The sequence below is a fragment of the Sinocyclocheilus grahami genome, unplaced genomic scaffold (assembly GCF_001515645.1).
Source record: "Sinocyclocheilus grahami isolate Dianchi unplaced genomic scaffold, SAMN03320097.WGS_v1.1 scaffold55.1, whole genome shotgun sequence".
Lineage (NCBI taxonomy): Eukaryota > Metazoa > Chordata > Actinopteri > Cypriniformes > Cyprinidae > Sinocyclocheilus > Sinocyclocheilus grahami.
This window is the reverse complement of record NW_015505234.1, coordinates 4,037,932-4,050,780: the sequence shown is the minus strand read 5'-3', so window position 1 is coordinate 4,050,780 and position 12,849 is coordinate 4,037,932. Positions and strand designations below refer to the sequence as shown.

General features: G+C 35.1%; 2 protein-coding genes across 2 annotated transcripts in view; one reads left to right on the top strand and one right to left on the bottom strand.

Annotated features, from left to right (window-relative positions):
- The window catches only part of LOC107583891 (pleckstrin homology domain-containing family G member 7-like), a 19,521-nt gene extending 9,731 nt beyond the window's left edge, over positions 1-9,790 (bottom strand). The window contains exons 1-5 of the mRNA XM_016270245.1: positions 9,713-9,790; positions 5,244-5,260; positions 1,313-1,431; positions 1,076-1,116; positions 605-703 (exon numbers count right to left, since the gene is read on the bottom strand). Of these exons, the coding sequence (XP_016125731.1) occupies positions 605-703; positions 1,076-1,116; positions 1,313-1,431; positions 5,244-5,260; positions 9,713-9,790 (354 nt within the window). The remainder of the gene's footprint in view (positions 1-604; positions 704-1,075; positions 1,117-1,312; positions 1,432-5,243; positions 5,261-9,712) is intronic.
- Positions 9,700-12,849, top strand: part of LOC107583890 (inositol 1,4,5-trisphosphate receptor type 2-like) — a 43,934-nt gene continuing 40,784 nt past the window's right edge. Inside the window, exon 1 of the mRNA XM_016270244.1 lies at positions 9,700-10,131. Coding sequence (XP_016125730.1) covers positions 10,040-10,131 — 92 coding nt within the window. The 5' untranslated portion in view covers positions 9,700-10,039. The remainder of the gene's footprint in view (positions 10,132-12,849) is intronic.

Below are 12,849 nucleotides of genomic sequence, written 5' to 3'. Positions count from 1 at the left end.
CACTCCCTCTTTGAACTGTTGCCATCTGGTCGACGCTACAGAGCACTGAGCACCAGAACGGCCAGACACAGGAACAGTTTCTTCCCTCAGGCAATCCATCTCATGAACACTTAACAATAACTGTAGAACACACACTATTTATACACTCATACACTTATTTATCTAACACTCATACTCAGTCTACACCTCAAATTTGCACATAATATACAGGACCTGTACATACAAAAACTGTCTATTGTAATATACCTGCACATACAATTGTCGATTTATATATTTTTATTCCTTATTTACTTGTTCTATTTTATTTATATTTTATTTTCTGTGTTTTTTGTTCTGTCACTGTCATTCTGTTACACTGTGGAAGCTTCTGTCACGAAAACAAATTCCTTGTATGTGTAAACATACCTGGCAATAAAGCTCATTCTGATTCTGATTCTGATTCTGATCAATCAACTGAAAAAGTTTTTTTAACCTTGTAACATGGAGTGTCTTGCCTTAATGATAACAAAAAATAGGACTTCTAAAGGCCATGCATAAACACTAATGTGCTCACCTCAGGGGGTTTTCAACTCATAGCAGTTAGGCATCAGTTTTGAACACTCACCTTATACGTCTGAAAGTCTGTGTCTCGCCATTTCTGGATTTGAATGCCAGCCAGACACTTGTCAATGTCAGCTATGCTGCGAGTCTTCCCTTTTGTTTGCTGGAAAACACCACTCACATTTATTCAACATCACAGTGCCGTGCCCTCAACTGGTCTCTTTGTGTTTGAGCACAAACTGTGGAGCAGATTGCATAGCACGACATGTTTGAGCTCTGTTAAACGTGCCCGTTTTGTTGTTGTTTACTGTTAATGGAATTGATTGGGGGAAGGGGATGCGTGCATTCAAATCTGATTTTGCTCAAAGTGGGTCAGTGAACACTATGTGCTAGATATCATCCAAAGCATCTGAAAAATGATGACAGAGCATCTGCAGATGGCAATAATCACAGAACTGGCACTGGCAAAATGTCACGGAAGAGATATCTGCATGATGGCATTGAAACGTTAGAATATTAGAATTTTTGCACTTACTGTGCTCCGCCTTGAGAAGGGCCACTTTGATTTCTTAGTGTCTGTGAAAAAGTGCAATAAAACTTACGATCTGCATAAAGTCATGTATTTTATTAAATATTGCAAGTTGGAGATGGGCTATAAAACTGATTAATATACTTTTGTTCTTTCATTATTTAAGTCTATGGGTATATAGTAGTACATGTTAGCAAATCATATTGAACCCAGGGTCATGAGACTGACTGAGGCATGACTAACCTGAATAGGCTGATTTATTTAAAATATCAGCTGCGCCATTGGACACGAACAAATCTCCAGGGGAAACATCCAATCCAGGAAGGCTCACAACCACGGAGCTCCGCCTCCTCTCCTGCAGCCTGAGAAAAAGCAAACCAGAAGAGCGCAGGTGAGTTCGTAGAACATTCAGGCCCCTGAGGCAGCCAGCCTTTCAAAGTTATGCGTGATGGATGCTCACTGAAATAATGTTGGTTAACCACAGAGCATCAAATTCAAATTTGTTTCGTACTTTGTAAAACGTCACTTTCTACAAGTTCGCCACAAGCCGGACAAGTTAAGAGAGTCGATCTGCATGTGAATTGCAATCCTGCCAAAAATTATTTCTACCTTTACTCCAGTCCACAATAGCGCAATAGTTCTGTAGACTTCAGAAAACAATTATTCCACTAAATTAATCAGAGAAGGTTTGATAAACCCTGGCAAATGTGCTGTTGTAATCTCTTTATGCAGAGCCAAGCCATGCTAAACTTGAAAATTCAAGGCAGATTTGCTTTAGCAGGAAATCAAAGAATTCCATGTTCACATTTCTAACATGCCTTGTTAGTATTAGGTGTCCAGAACTGTGTTTGCAAAGATGATAAACAAACCCATACCATGTATCTGCTGTACACGCACACCATTGCAAAGTGGACATACAGGCCTGCCAACTGACTACTGAACAGTTGGATATATTGAAAGATTCAGAATTTATTATACCCACTGTTTAAGAACAAAGAGAAGCAGCAGAGGTGGAAAATCAGCACCCTGATTTTTAGCCTGCAGCAATAGGAGAATTCATTATTAATCAAGTCAAATGTTTGTTTGTTTTTCCCTCCTGTGTTTTTAACCAGGGTTAAATACACATGAAGGCTAAAACTATGGCAAACACTACTGGTTTAAAAACATTGTTAACTGCAAAGCAAACGCAAAACTAAAGCGAAACGAAACTAAAACAGTGACTTATCAATCCATTTCTGAAACTAACAAAAACTAAAAAGAAATTTAAATCGCATTTGAATTTAAAATAAAATATTAAAATACAAGACTAGGCTCATGATTCTAGTCACGAGTTCACTTTTGTGGTGGATTACAAACAATGTAAAAACATTTTTTTTTAAAGTCCACACTTTGGTCTCAGGCTTTTGTGCAGTTCCTTAAATAGTCATTATAGATTATCATCACTACATTAGATTAAACAAGATTATAGTTCCGTATAGTGATTTTGTGTTCTGTTCTGCTCTGCTACAGTTCCCCTGTTACATTTTGACATAAAATCCTAAGGGCTTTTAGGCAGAGCTATGACTGTTTTCCCACACAACTGGACAGGCTGGTTTTTGTTTGAGTTACTCTCAGCTTTGTGCCCATCCAGGTGTACAGAGACTCAGTGATGCACCACTATGTGATGTGAGTCAATAAACATTTTACATGGGCTTACATCTTCAGATGAAGGTATGGGGGGCATAAAGAGCTTGGAAGTAAGAGTTAATCATACCCTCCCATCTATGTAATAAATACACACCTGTTTTTGCTACATCATTAAACTAGAAAACTAAAGTTGATCAAGACAAATTTTGACTTGTGGCTTGACAAATCTTTATCTGAAAGAAACCTTTTATGTCAATTTTAGCAAGATATTCAAACAATAAATGTCATTATAACTCTCTTTAACGTTGTGTGAAGGATCACTGTAGCCACATCAGCTCAAGCAGCAGCACGAAGCACACATGAACCAGTGATCTCTTCCTCTTTACTACTAGTTATAGCACTAAATAAACAAGAATTAACATACTATATTATACTTTCATATATTTTTCCTTAACCTGTTGTCTTAATTATTTAATGTATGTTTGTGTCAGCAAGTTATTACAGCCACCATTTAAATGTTTATATTTCAACAAAGAATTGCAGTAGAAACATAATGATATCATTAACAAGTTTATATAAAAACTGCCTCATGTTGATACACAATTCAGTTGATTATTAAAATCAAGTTTTAGAATTAGAATTTTTTTTGTTTAATTGATTAACTGGTTAACTGTTTTTGGTTTGGGTTTTCTAAGTGTGAGAAACTGCAACTGCAAACAATAAAGTAACACAATTTCATTTTTTTCCCTACTAATCAGTTGTGGTGAAAAGGGGAATGATAAAATCATGTTCACATAAATTCCAGAAAACCTGCACTTTCATCATTAGTTGATGTGTATAACACAACTCTTTTTAGACCCTTCAAACTCCAACGTAAATTGTGTTCACAAATGGGATTAAATGAGTTTACTTTATGATGTTAAGCACCCAGACATTGAAAGCCCATATGAACGTTATGCAATTTTCAACAATTCAGGAGGATTATTTCTACCACATTCTCATTAGGAATTTTGTAGTTTATCATTCAGCATGCTTAAAGTGATATTACTATATTGTAATATAGTCTATATTGTAGTCCATTTTGCACACATCATATTGAATATATACTTATGCATTTTATATCATATATACTTATGTATGTCTATACATGTATGTTCATGTTCTAACTTTTAACTATTAGCCTTTATATGTGATGCGATCTGGTTTTCTTCTGTGGAGCCTGCAGAAACTGGGTCATTACATTAAATAAGTGCCTTTTCCATTCAAAAATGTGATTTTTAAAAGCACATTTCATTTATATACATTATATCAGAAAATAACACCTTTATATTACTAAACTAATTGTGCCATCAGCTACATTAAAAAGTAACATTTTTAATAGTTATACAGTTAATTTAGTCATTACAAGCCTTGTGCTGAAGGTCATGAATTTAAAAGGTGATTATTAGAAAGGGAATTTAATGCTGATATTTCTACAAAAATCTAGTTTTTGGTAATTAATTGTTTATGATACGAAATCATGATTTAAGAGTTGACTATATAAGATCAACCAGTAACACTTTACAATAAGGTTCCATTAGTTAATGTTAGTTAATGTATTAACTAACATGTACAAACAATGAACAACACATGTATTACTTTAATGAACTTTAATTCATCTTTGTTAATGTTAGTTAATGAAAATACAGTTTTTCATTGTTAGTTCATGTTAATTCAGTGCATTAATTAATGTTAACAAGCACAACTTTTGATTTTAATAGTGCATTAGTAAATATTGAAATTAATATTAACTAAGATGAATAAATGCTGTAGAAGTTTTGTTCATGCTTAGTTCATGTTAATTCAGTGCATTAATTAATGTTAACAAGCACAACTTTTGATTTTAATAGTGCATTAGTAAATATTGAAATTAATATTAACTAAGATGAATAAATGCTGTAGAAGTTTTGTTCATGCTTAGTTCATGTTAACTAAAGTAGTTAAACTACACTCTAAAAAATGCTGGGTTAAATACAACCCAGTGCTGGGTAAAATAGGGACAAATCCAGCAATTGGGTTGTTTTGACCCAGCGGTTGGGTTACTACCCAGAAGGTTGGGTTAAACATTTAACCCAGCCGCTGGGTCAAAACAGCCCGATTGCTGGATTTGTCCCTATGTTACCCAGCACTGGGTTGTATTTAACCCAGCATTTTTTAGAGTGTAATTAACCTTATTGTAAAGTGTTACCGATCAACCTAAAAGAAAATAGAATAAAGTGATTTAAATAGATTTGAATCTATTAGTGAATAAAGTGATTTTACAGTAATAATTTTAGGAATATCAAATTTACAATCATTTTTGTTCACAGATTATGGTAAAAGGGTTAACATTTTAATGTCAGGTGAGTTCTAGAGTGCTAAATCTAAATATATATAATATATATATATATATACTTAATTTTTTAATTAGGCAAGACACATCCTCATACAGAAACACAACAAAAATGTGCCTTTAATAATAAAAAACATGTTTTGTCATTGTCGTTTTCATGGGAAACACAAAAGGCACCTTTTATAATAACCCAGCTACAGTACATTTGAACAATTAGCCTACATTGAATTCCAGCATGCTTTATCGTTGTGCATTAGAAAAAGAAACTTTGACTCGCACCATCACTGTAACAGTGCAGCGTGGGAAACAAAGGCACCTGATCCTGCTCTAGCAGACATGGCCAACTAGTGTAGGTTTACGGTGAAGATCTTTTTTTTTTAAATCACTTTATTTACCACAGTTAAAGTCATGCTGTTGTGAAGCATGCTGTATAATACCTTAGCTTACTTCTTTGTTTCTATTAGGCAAAATCGCGCGACCTCAAACGTGTATGTTTTTAGACAAACCAGTAATATCTGACTGTAAGTCTCGATTCTATTCTAGTCTGTGCCACTTACCGCTTAGTCGTTCCCGGGTGGTCTGAGACTCGGGCTGCTGGAGGGAAAAGAACTGGACCAAATGTCTCTGCTAGAGTTTCACACCGGCTATATATCCGCAAAATATTACACTTTACAACAGAATCCAGCTCCGTTTAAAGTGAAATAAGCGTATGAAAAAAGTACTGTAGCACGGGCTGTAGGGCTCAGCTGGTATTGTGTAGGGGAGGTCTGCTCTGCTGCCTTGTCGCCTAAGGTCAATGAAGGTGGAGCATAGCTGTATTGTGTTGATATATATGCGTGTGTGCGCTGTGCACAGAGCAGCAGTGTAATCCCGAACTGCGAGATGACCTCATGTTTCTTTAGAGAGATAGGTAAGAAAGTAAATGACAGGTAACAGGCAGGTTAAATGTCGTAGTCGGTCTCACGTGAGCTGTAACCTCACGGAAACTCTGAGCAAATGTCAAGCATCTTAGCTTTCCTTTCTGTGACCATGTGATAGGGTTAATCAGACAGGTTGCTATTCTCAGTTATTTATTGAATTATTTATAGGATCGGTCAGTTATAATTAGTTTAGTTGGTTATAGTTAGTTATTTGACGTTGTAATAGGGTCAGTGATAATTAGAGTGATTGTAAAATATATAGGCTACCCTTACAAAAAAGTATACTTACTACATAAAGTATACTTAAAAATATACTTGAACTTTACTTAAGTATACTTACTAAAATAAACTTGAAGTATACTACTTTTTGGTAAGGGTATTCAAAAAACGTGCCAAGAAACATCCTCGTAATTGGTTTATGTTTTGAAAAACCTTTTAACTATTTTCTAAAAAGTTAATTAATTAACCACTTAAATAATTAATTCAGTTAAATCATTTGGACGATGAATTGAAACATTAATCGCATTCGTTCTAGAGCTGCATTCAAGAAGTTCTATCATTAGTTAGTTTCATCTTATCTAGGTCACGATTTAACCATTTCCACCAGTAAAATTGTAAAAATAGATTTTCTTTGTAAACGGTTAAACAGTAGAGAATTCATTACATTATGAAAACAAAATGCAGTAGGCTAATAATAATCGAGAAATAAAACCCTCCGTGTGTCCATGTGACTTTTGTTTATTTCACCCTAATGACACTAGATGACAGTGCAGGCGAGTTTAACCAAACCTAAGATTGAGACATGTACTGAATTTGGTCTTTATCATCATTGGCCCTGCTCCATTTAGTCCGTTATGCCACATTCAGCGTTTTGCCATATGGGAGGAAAAAGTGAAAGTTTGCGCATTGTGTTCATATACTGGCCATCTGCTTGCCTTGTAGTATAGGCTACATTATATTAATAATATCGAATTTGGTCTTTTAATACCACTGGCTTAATGCATTAAGCCATATTAAGTGTTTATGGTTTTCTACGGGAGGAAAACGTTTATCGAGAGACAAACTTATATAGCTTGTTTCCTATAGCTTTCTTCATGGGGACCAAAAATGTCCCTACAAGGGTCAAATTGACTGAAATTACTATCCTTGTGGAAACATTTGGTCTCTATACTGTTGGGAATACCAGGTACACACACGCAAACTTTAGCTGTGTAAGTGGGGACCACTCATAGACACAATGATTATAGTACAGTACAGTATAGTAGAGTTATGAATACAGTCGCATTCATTCACTGAAAGAAAAGGCTTGTTGCTGGTCTTATAGTGAGGAGAACTTGGACATCTGATGACTTTAAACACATAAATGGGATTTAAATGCAGAAATATAAAAACATTATGTTTAAGCAGTGTGTGAGACCTAGATACAGGACAATATCTTAAAAGCAACATCACCTACTGTAGCAGATGAAAATAAAATTTAATGGGGTTTTGAGTCTGCCACGTGTATTAAAATGAATTTGAATTAAAACATTTCAACAATAAATATGCACAGAAATATACATATGCATGCACAAAATAAATATAGGGCATTTAATTAGCTCAGAACGTTTGCGTGTTTCTATAAAATGCTTGTGATTAGCACCATCTTGTGCATCTCTGTAAAACTGCACATTGCAGTCACTGAACATGAAAATCTACAAAAAAACCAATGAAGAAAAAAAAGCACTTCTCATCCCAAAAATAATTGTAGGCTATATAACAACTGTTATTTATATAACATATGCTATTTATGTTGTATAATAAACTAAAACTCTTTCTGTGTAGAAACATTTGTACACAGAAAAGGTCTTTCTGAGGCCATTTTCCACATTTTTTTCTGCTGTACGATCACAAAAACACACATTTTCTACAAAATATCTACACTTGTCTGCATAGCCTGCTATGTTTCTTTCAGTTCCCCACAGAATTTGTTTTTGTATGTTCAATGTGCGTCAGAAGGTCAACTCTAGGCTATATATTTTGTAGCGTTGTGCAGCATGTGGTATCTGCTTCCACCACTGAGGAAACATTGTTGTTTTTTTTGTACCTTGAATTCTCACTACATTCAATAATAGGGTATTTTTGTTCTTTATTTTATTACTGCAAGTCTGAAACTCAGAAATGATTTACCACAAAAATGAAAAATCTGTCATTAACTTATCACGCTTGTGAATAAAGGAGATTGTTTGCAGAATGTCCAACTATTGTTTGTCATTACTAAAGTGAATGGGATAAGCTCCAGTTCCAGCAAGGATGAAAAGCAGCATAAAAGTTATCCATATGACTCGTGCACCGTAATGGATGTCTTCTAAAACCAAAAGCGTGTGGGAAAATCTTCCCCTCTGCAAATGATCTCTCATTGCACCCAGCTTTGCCTCATTCTTTAACCACACAACAGCCCTATTTTCTGCCATGTTTTAATCAGTCTACATGCTAATAGCAAATGTATTTGTTTTTGTAATTGTGGTTGACAGGAGTTCTTCATATGTACAATCACATGACAGAAATGAGCTGACTGCTCTGGTGTAAATATATATATTATTACTGTACTGTAAACTCCACATCCTACATAAAGGGGTTCAGTGACTGTTTGGTGAAATGTGTAATAGGTAGGAATATTTATATATTTATTTTATATATGGGAATTTCTATCATCAATATCTAGGTCACAATGTATAATTTCCACACGTATAATTTTAACAATAGGTTTTCTTTGTAAACTAATAAATATGAAGTGGTTGTGAAGTTGTATTTGTTACATTATGAAACCAAATTTCAGTTGTAATCGAGAAACAAAACCAACCATGTGGCTTTATTTTAATTTTTCATTCTCATAACACTAGATGGCGAGTTTAACCAAACCTTAGGTTAAGAGCTCAAGGCCTGGTTTCACAGACAGGGCCAGGATTAGGTCATAGTTCAATGAGGACATTAGATCCATTAATCAGTAATATTATTTTAAATACCATTATTCAGTCATTTCTGTCATTATTCCTAGGTAACTTACAAATAAAGACTTTGCTCATGTCTGATAAGCAAACAGTTGTTTCTGTGATTATGCAAAGGTGGTCTATAGATTATTCAAAGACACAAGTTATATGACCTTTAAGTAACTTTTTTTATATAGGTTACAAAGCTATCTCATTTAAAATACTCAGAAGAATGTTAGCAACATTCCTTCGCTTTATCAGATAAGGAACTTTTTTTCATTTTTTTTTTCAAATAGCACAAAAATGCATTAAATTAACATCAACCAGACAAACAAACACAAGGGGTGCATTTTTTAAATATAGGCTAGGTATACGTTCAAAAAAATCACAAACGTTTATGACCATGTTTAGGCTATTTTTATCTGCTTTATTAAATATTTAAAATTGAGGCAATTCATATAATGGTGAAAGCAGAATGGTTTCTAAAGTAATATTTTTATGCATTTATTTATTTAGCTAAATCTATAATTGGAGATGTATAATTAATAAAAGAAGCTAAACAAACAATTAGCTGGATGACACTTCACTGAAGTGCATATATTATATTAAATAATAATATGAAATGCTCTAATAAGGGTTTTACATCATACAAAAAAACGTATAAACTCATTCATAAAAAAAAAAAAACAGTTTGACGACAAACTTCCGGAATGATTGTGCACCACCGACAAAAGTTGCATTCTCACAAGTTGCATACCACAGCATTAAAGACAGACAGCATCACTTCCTTGATTTCACGGGACAGAGAGCGAGTCTCCTCCCACTCGAGTGGCATATTGGTGAGGAAAAAGCCTCGTTTGTCTCACGGGAAGAAGTTGAAAACATGAAGAAACGCCACAGTTAGAGGAATCACAATTCAAAAGTCAAGGGCGCAGCACATCTCTTCTCCGGGCGGCTGGATTATTAAAATGTGTTACTGCCGAAGCGAAGAAACAAGTGGCTTGAGACACTGAGTCGACTGGACACATTGCGCTGGATCAGAGGGGTTTAAAGTATCGGGAAAACTACTGAAACCTTTGCAGATATGTCTGAACACTTGTTTTGTTTCCTTCACATTGGGGATATCGTGTCTCTGTATGCAGAGGGAACGGTCAATGGATTTATCAGCACTTTAGGGTAAGTTGCCTCCCATTGCTCATTATATTTGTCTTAAACGTAAGTAAACATGGCATTTAGATATTTCATTTAGGTACACTGGTGTGATTATGTTGCCCAAAATGCAGTAATACAATATTAAACCTGCAATACAATTTCATCTATGTTTTATCCTCCTCATGTCAGATGAAGTTTGTTGAGTGGAAGTAGGAAGTGATTTGAGCACATACTGGAGGCCAGAGGTGCAATGTGACAGCATTGCTTCAAAAGCATGCAAATCATTGAACAGGAATGCAAAGTTTTCGTTATTTTACACAGTAACACTAATACAACTAACATAGGCTCAGTTTAAAGGTGTGTGTGTGCAGTAATTTTTGCTAATTAAAAATGTTTTACAAAGAAAATCTGAAAAATGAACAGCACATTTGAGAGAAATACGGCGTATAAAGGCTCTAGATAACTTAGTATTAAAAAAGCAAAAAAACAACAACTTTTTTTAGTATTACATAAAAAAAAAAAAAAAAAAAAAGCTGATTTAATCTCATGGATAATGCCATTTTTGATATCATGTGACCTGTTGTGTCATGAAAATGGTTGATTAACTACTAATAATCACAACACGAATGATATGTTCGCTTTATAGAGCTTTTTCAGCCAGTGCTCTTTACAAGGTATAGCACACAAAACATTATAACAGCAAACACATTATACATACTGCAGGCGTGGAGTCTTAGTCCACACTATGGTATGGATCAGGATGTGTGCAATTCACCTGTTCAGACAGAATGAGGATAAGTGGACAACAAAGTGTCAGTTTAAATCAAAAACCACTGGTACTTTTGGAATGAGTACGATCCAGCTAAACGCAGATAAAAAATTTACTGAGTGTACCTTTAATTAATAAAGGAACAGTTCACCCAAAAATAAAAAAATATATTGCTGAAAATGTTCTCACCCTCAGGCCATCCAAGATATAGATGAGTTATTTTCTTCATCGGAATAGATTGGGAGAAATTTAGCATTACATCACTTGCTCACCAATGGATCCTCTTCAGTGAATGGGTGCCGTCAGAATGAGAGTTCATACAGCTGATGAAAACCTCACAATAATCCACAAGTAAACCATGCTTTCAGTCAGTCAGTTAAGGTCTTGTGAAGTGAAAAGCTGCATGTTTGTAAGAAACTCTCCTGTTTGAACGCTCCTTCTGACGGCACCCTTTCACTGCAGAGGATCTATTGGTGAAAAAAGAGATGTAATGCTACATTTCTCCAAATTTGTTCTGATGAAGAAACAAACTCATCTACTGTACATCTTTGATGGTCTGTGAGTGAATACATTTTTCAGCAAATTTACATTTTTTGGTGAACTATTCCTTTAAAGTTAAATCAAATTGAATTTGAGAGTTTATGAGATTGCACTGTGTAACAGATGCAGTTTTCATTTGATTTTCATGTGGTCATGTAGGAACACATCTGCTTGAGACTCTTATGAAAGATTACGAATATAACCACATGGAGGTGAAATGCCCAGCTCCATTTCAGGTTGTGTTGAATCACTTTTACATTGTTGTGCAATGACTCATCAAGCAATTAAGGTGCAGAACAAATGATGCTCCAGTGCACCGTGGCATTCTGCTCTGTGGCATTCAGAATGCTGCAGTCACAGTATGTACACCTTCTCTTTGCTTTAAATGTTTTAGCGTCAAAGTGTTTTTTTCTGTATTGAATCAGAGGGATTGCTGTAGTGGTCATTTCTCTGTCACTTTTCACAATTCATGACCCAGCGGTTTAGTTGTTTTGGAGTTTCAGCATTTGTAAAACTTATTGTGTAGTTTTTCACTTTCTTACTATGATTCAAATGTAAGCGCTGGGGTTTTCTTTAAAACATAATGCAGGCTAGTTTACACGTACTTGTAGTAATGTGCACTTGTATTGGACTTGTGGCTTTCTGTATGAGCAGACTTTGTGTCAAAGCGAACTGTCAGACTGCATGTCCCAGCGTTGTTATGCACAGATGACATGCCAGTTTTTGTCTTTTGTTACTTTTGCAGTGTGTTTGTCCAGTTATGTTTTTCCATATTTAGACAGGCAGTGTATGCTAAGTATAGGATATATATATATTTTTAGCACACCAGGGTGACTAGGAGCTTGACATTGTCCAGCCATGACTTCCTGTTCCACAGGATTATAAATATGAGGAACACCAAGGCCAAATTCCCTTAATCATTCATCACAAGGTGTAAAACCAAAGAATGTAGTTCTGATGTGCAGAACAAGATTGTTGAGCTTCGCAAAATAGAACGTGGCTGTAAGGAAATAGCTAAAGCATTGAAAACCTCCATTTCCACCTTCAGGGCAATAATTAAGAAGTCAATTAAAGATGTTACAAATCTGCCTGGAAGAAGACATGTCTATATTGTCCTAATGCACGGTGAGGAGGAGAGTTTGAGTGGCCAAAGACTATCCAAGGATCACCGCTGGAAATTTGCAGTTATTAGTTATGTCTTGGGGTCAGAAAGCTTAAAGGGGTCATATTATGCGATTTCAATTTTTCCTTTCTCTTTGGAATGTTACAAGCTCTTTGTGCATAAAGAAGATCTGTAAAGTTGCAAAGTCTAAAGTCTCAAATCCAAAGAGATACTCTTTATAAAAGTTAAGAGTCAACCACACCTACCTAAAACGGCTCGTTCTAACATGCCCCGACATATCTACGTCACTATGTGGGAAGATTTGCATAAC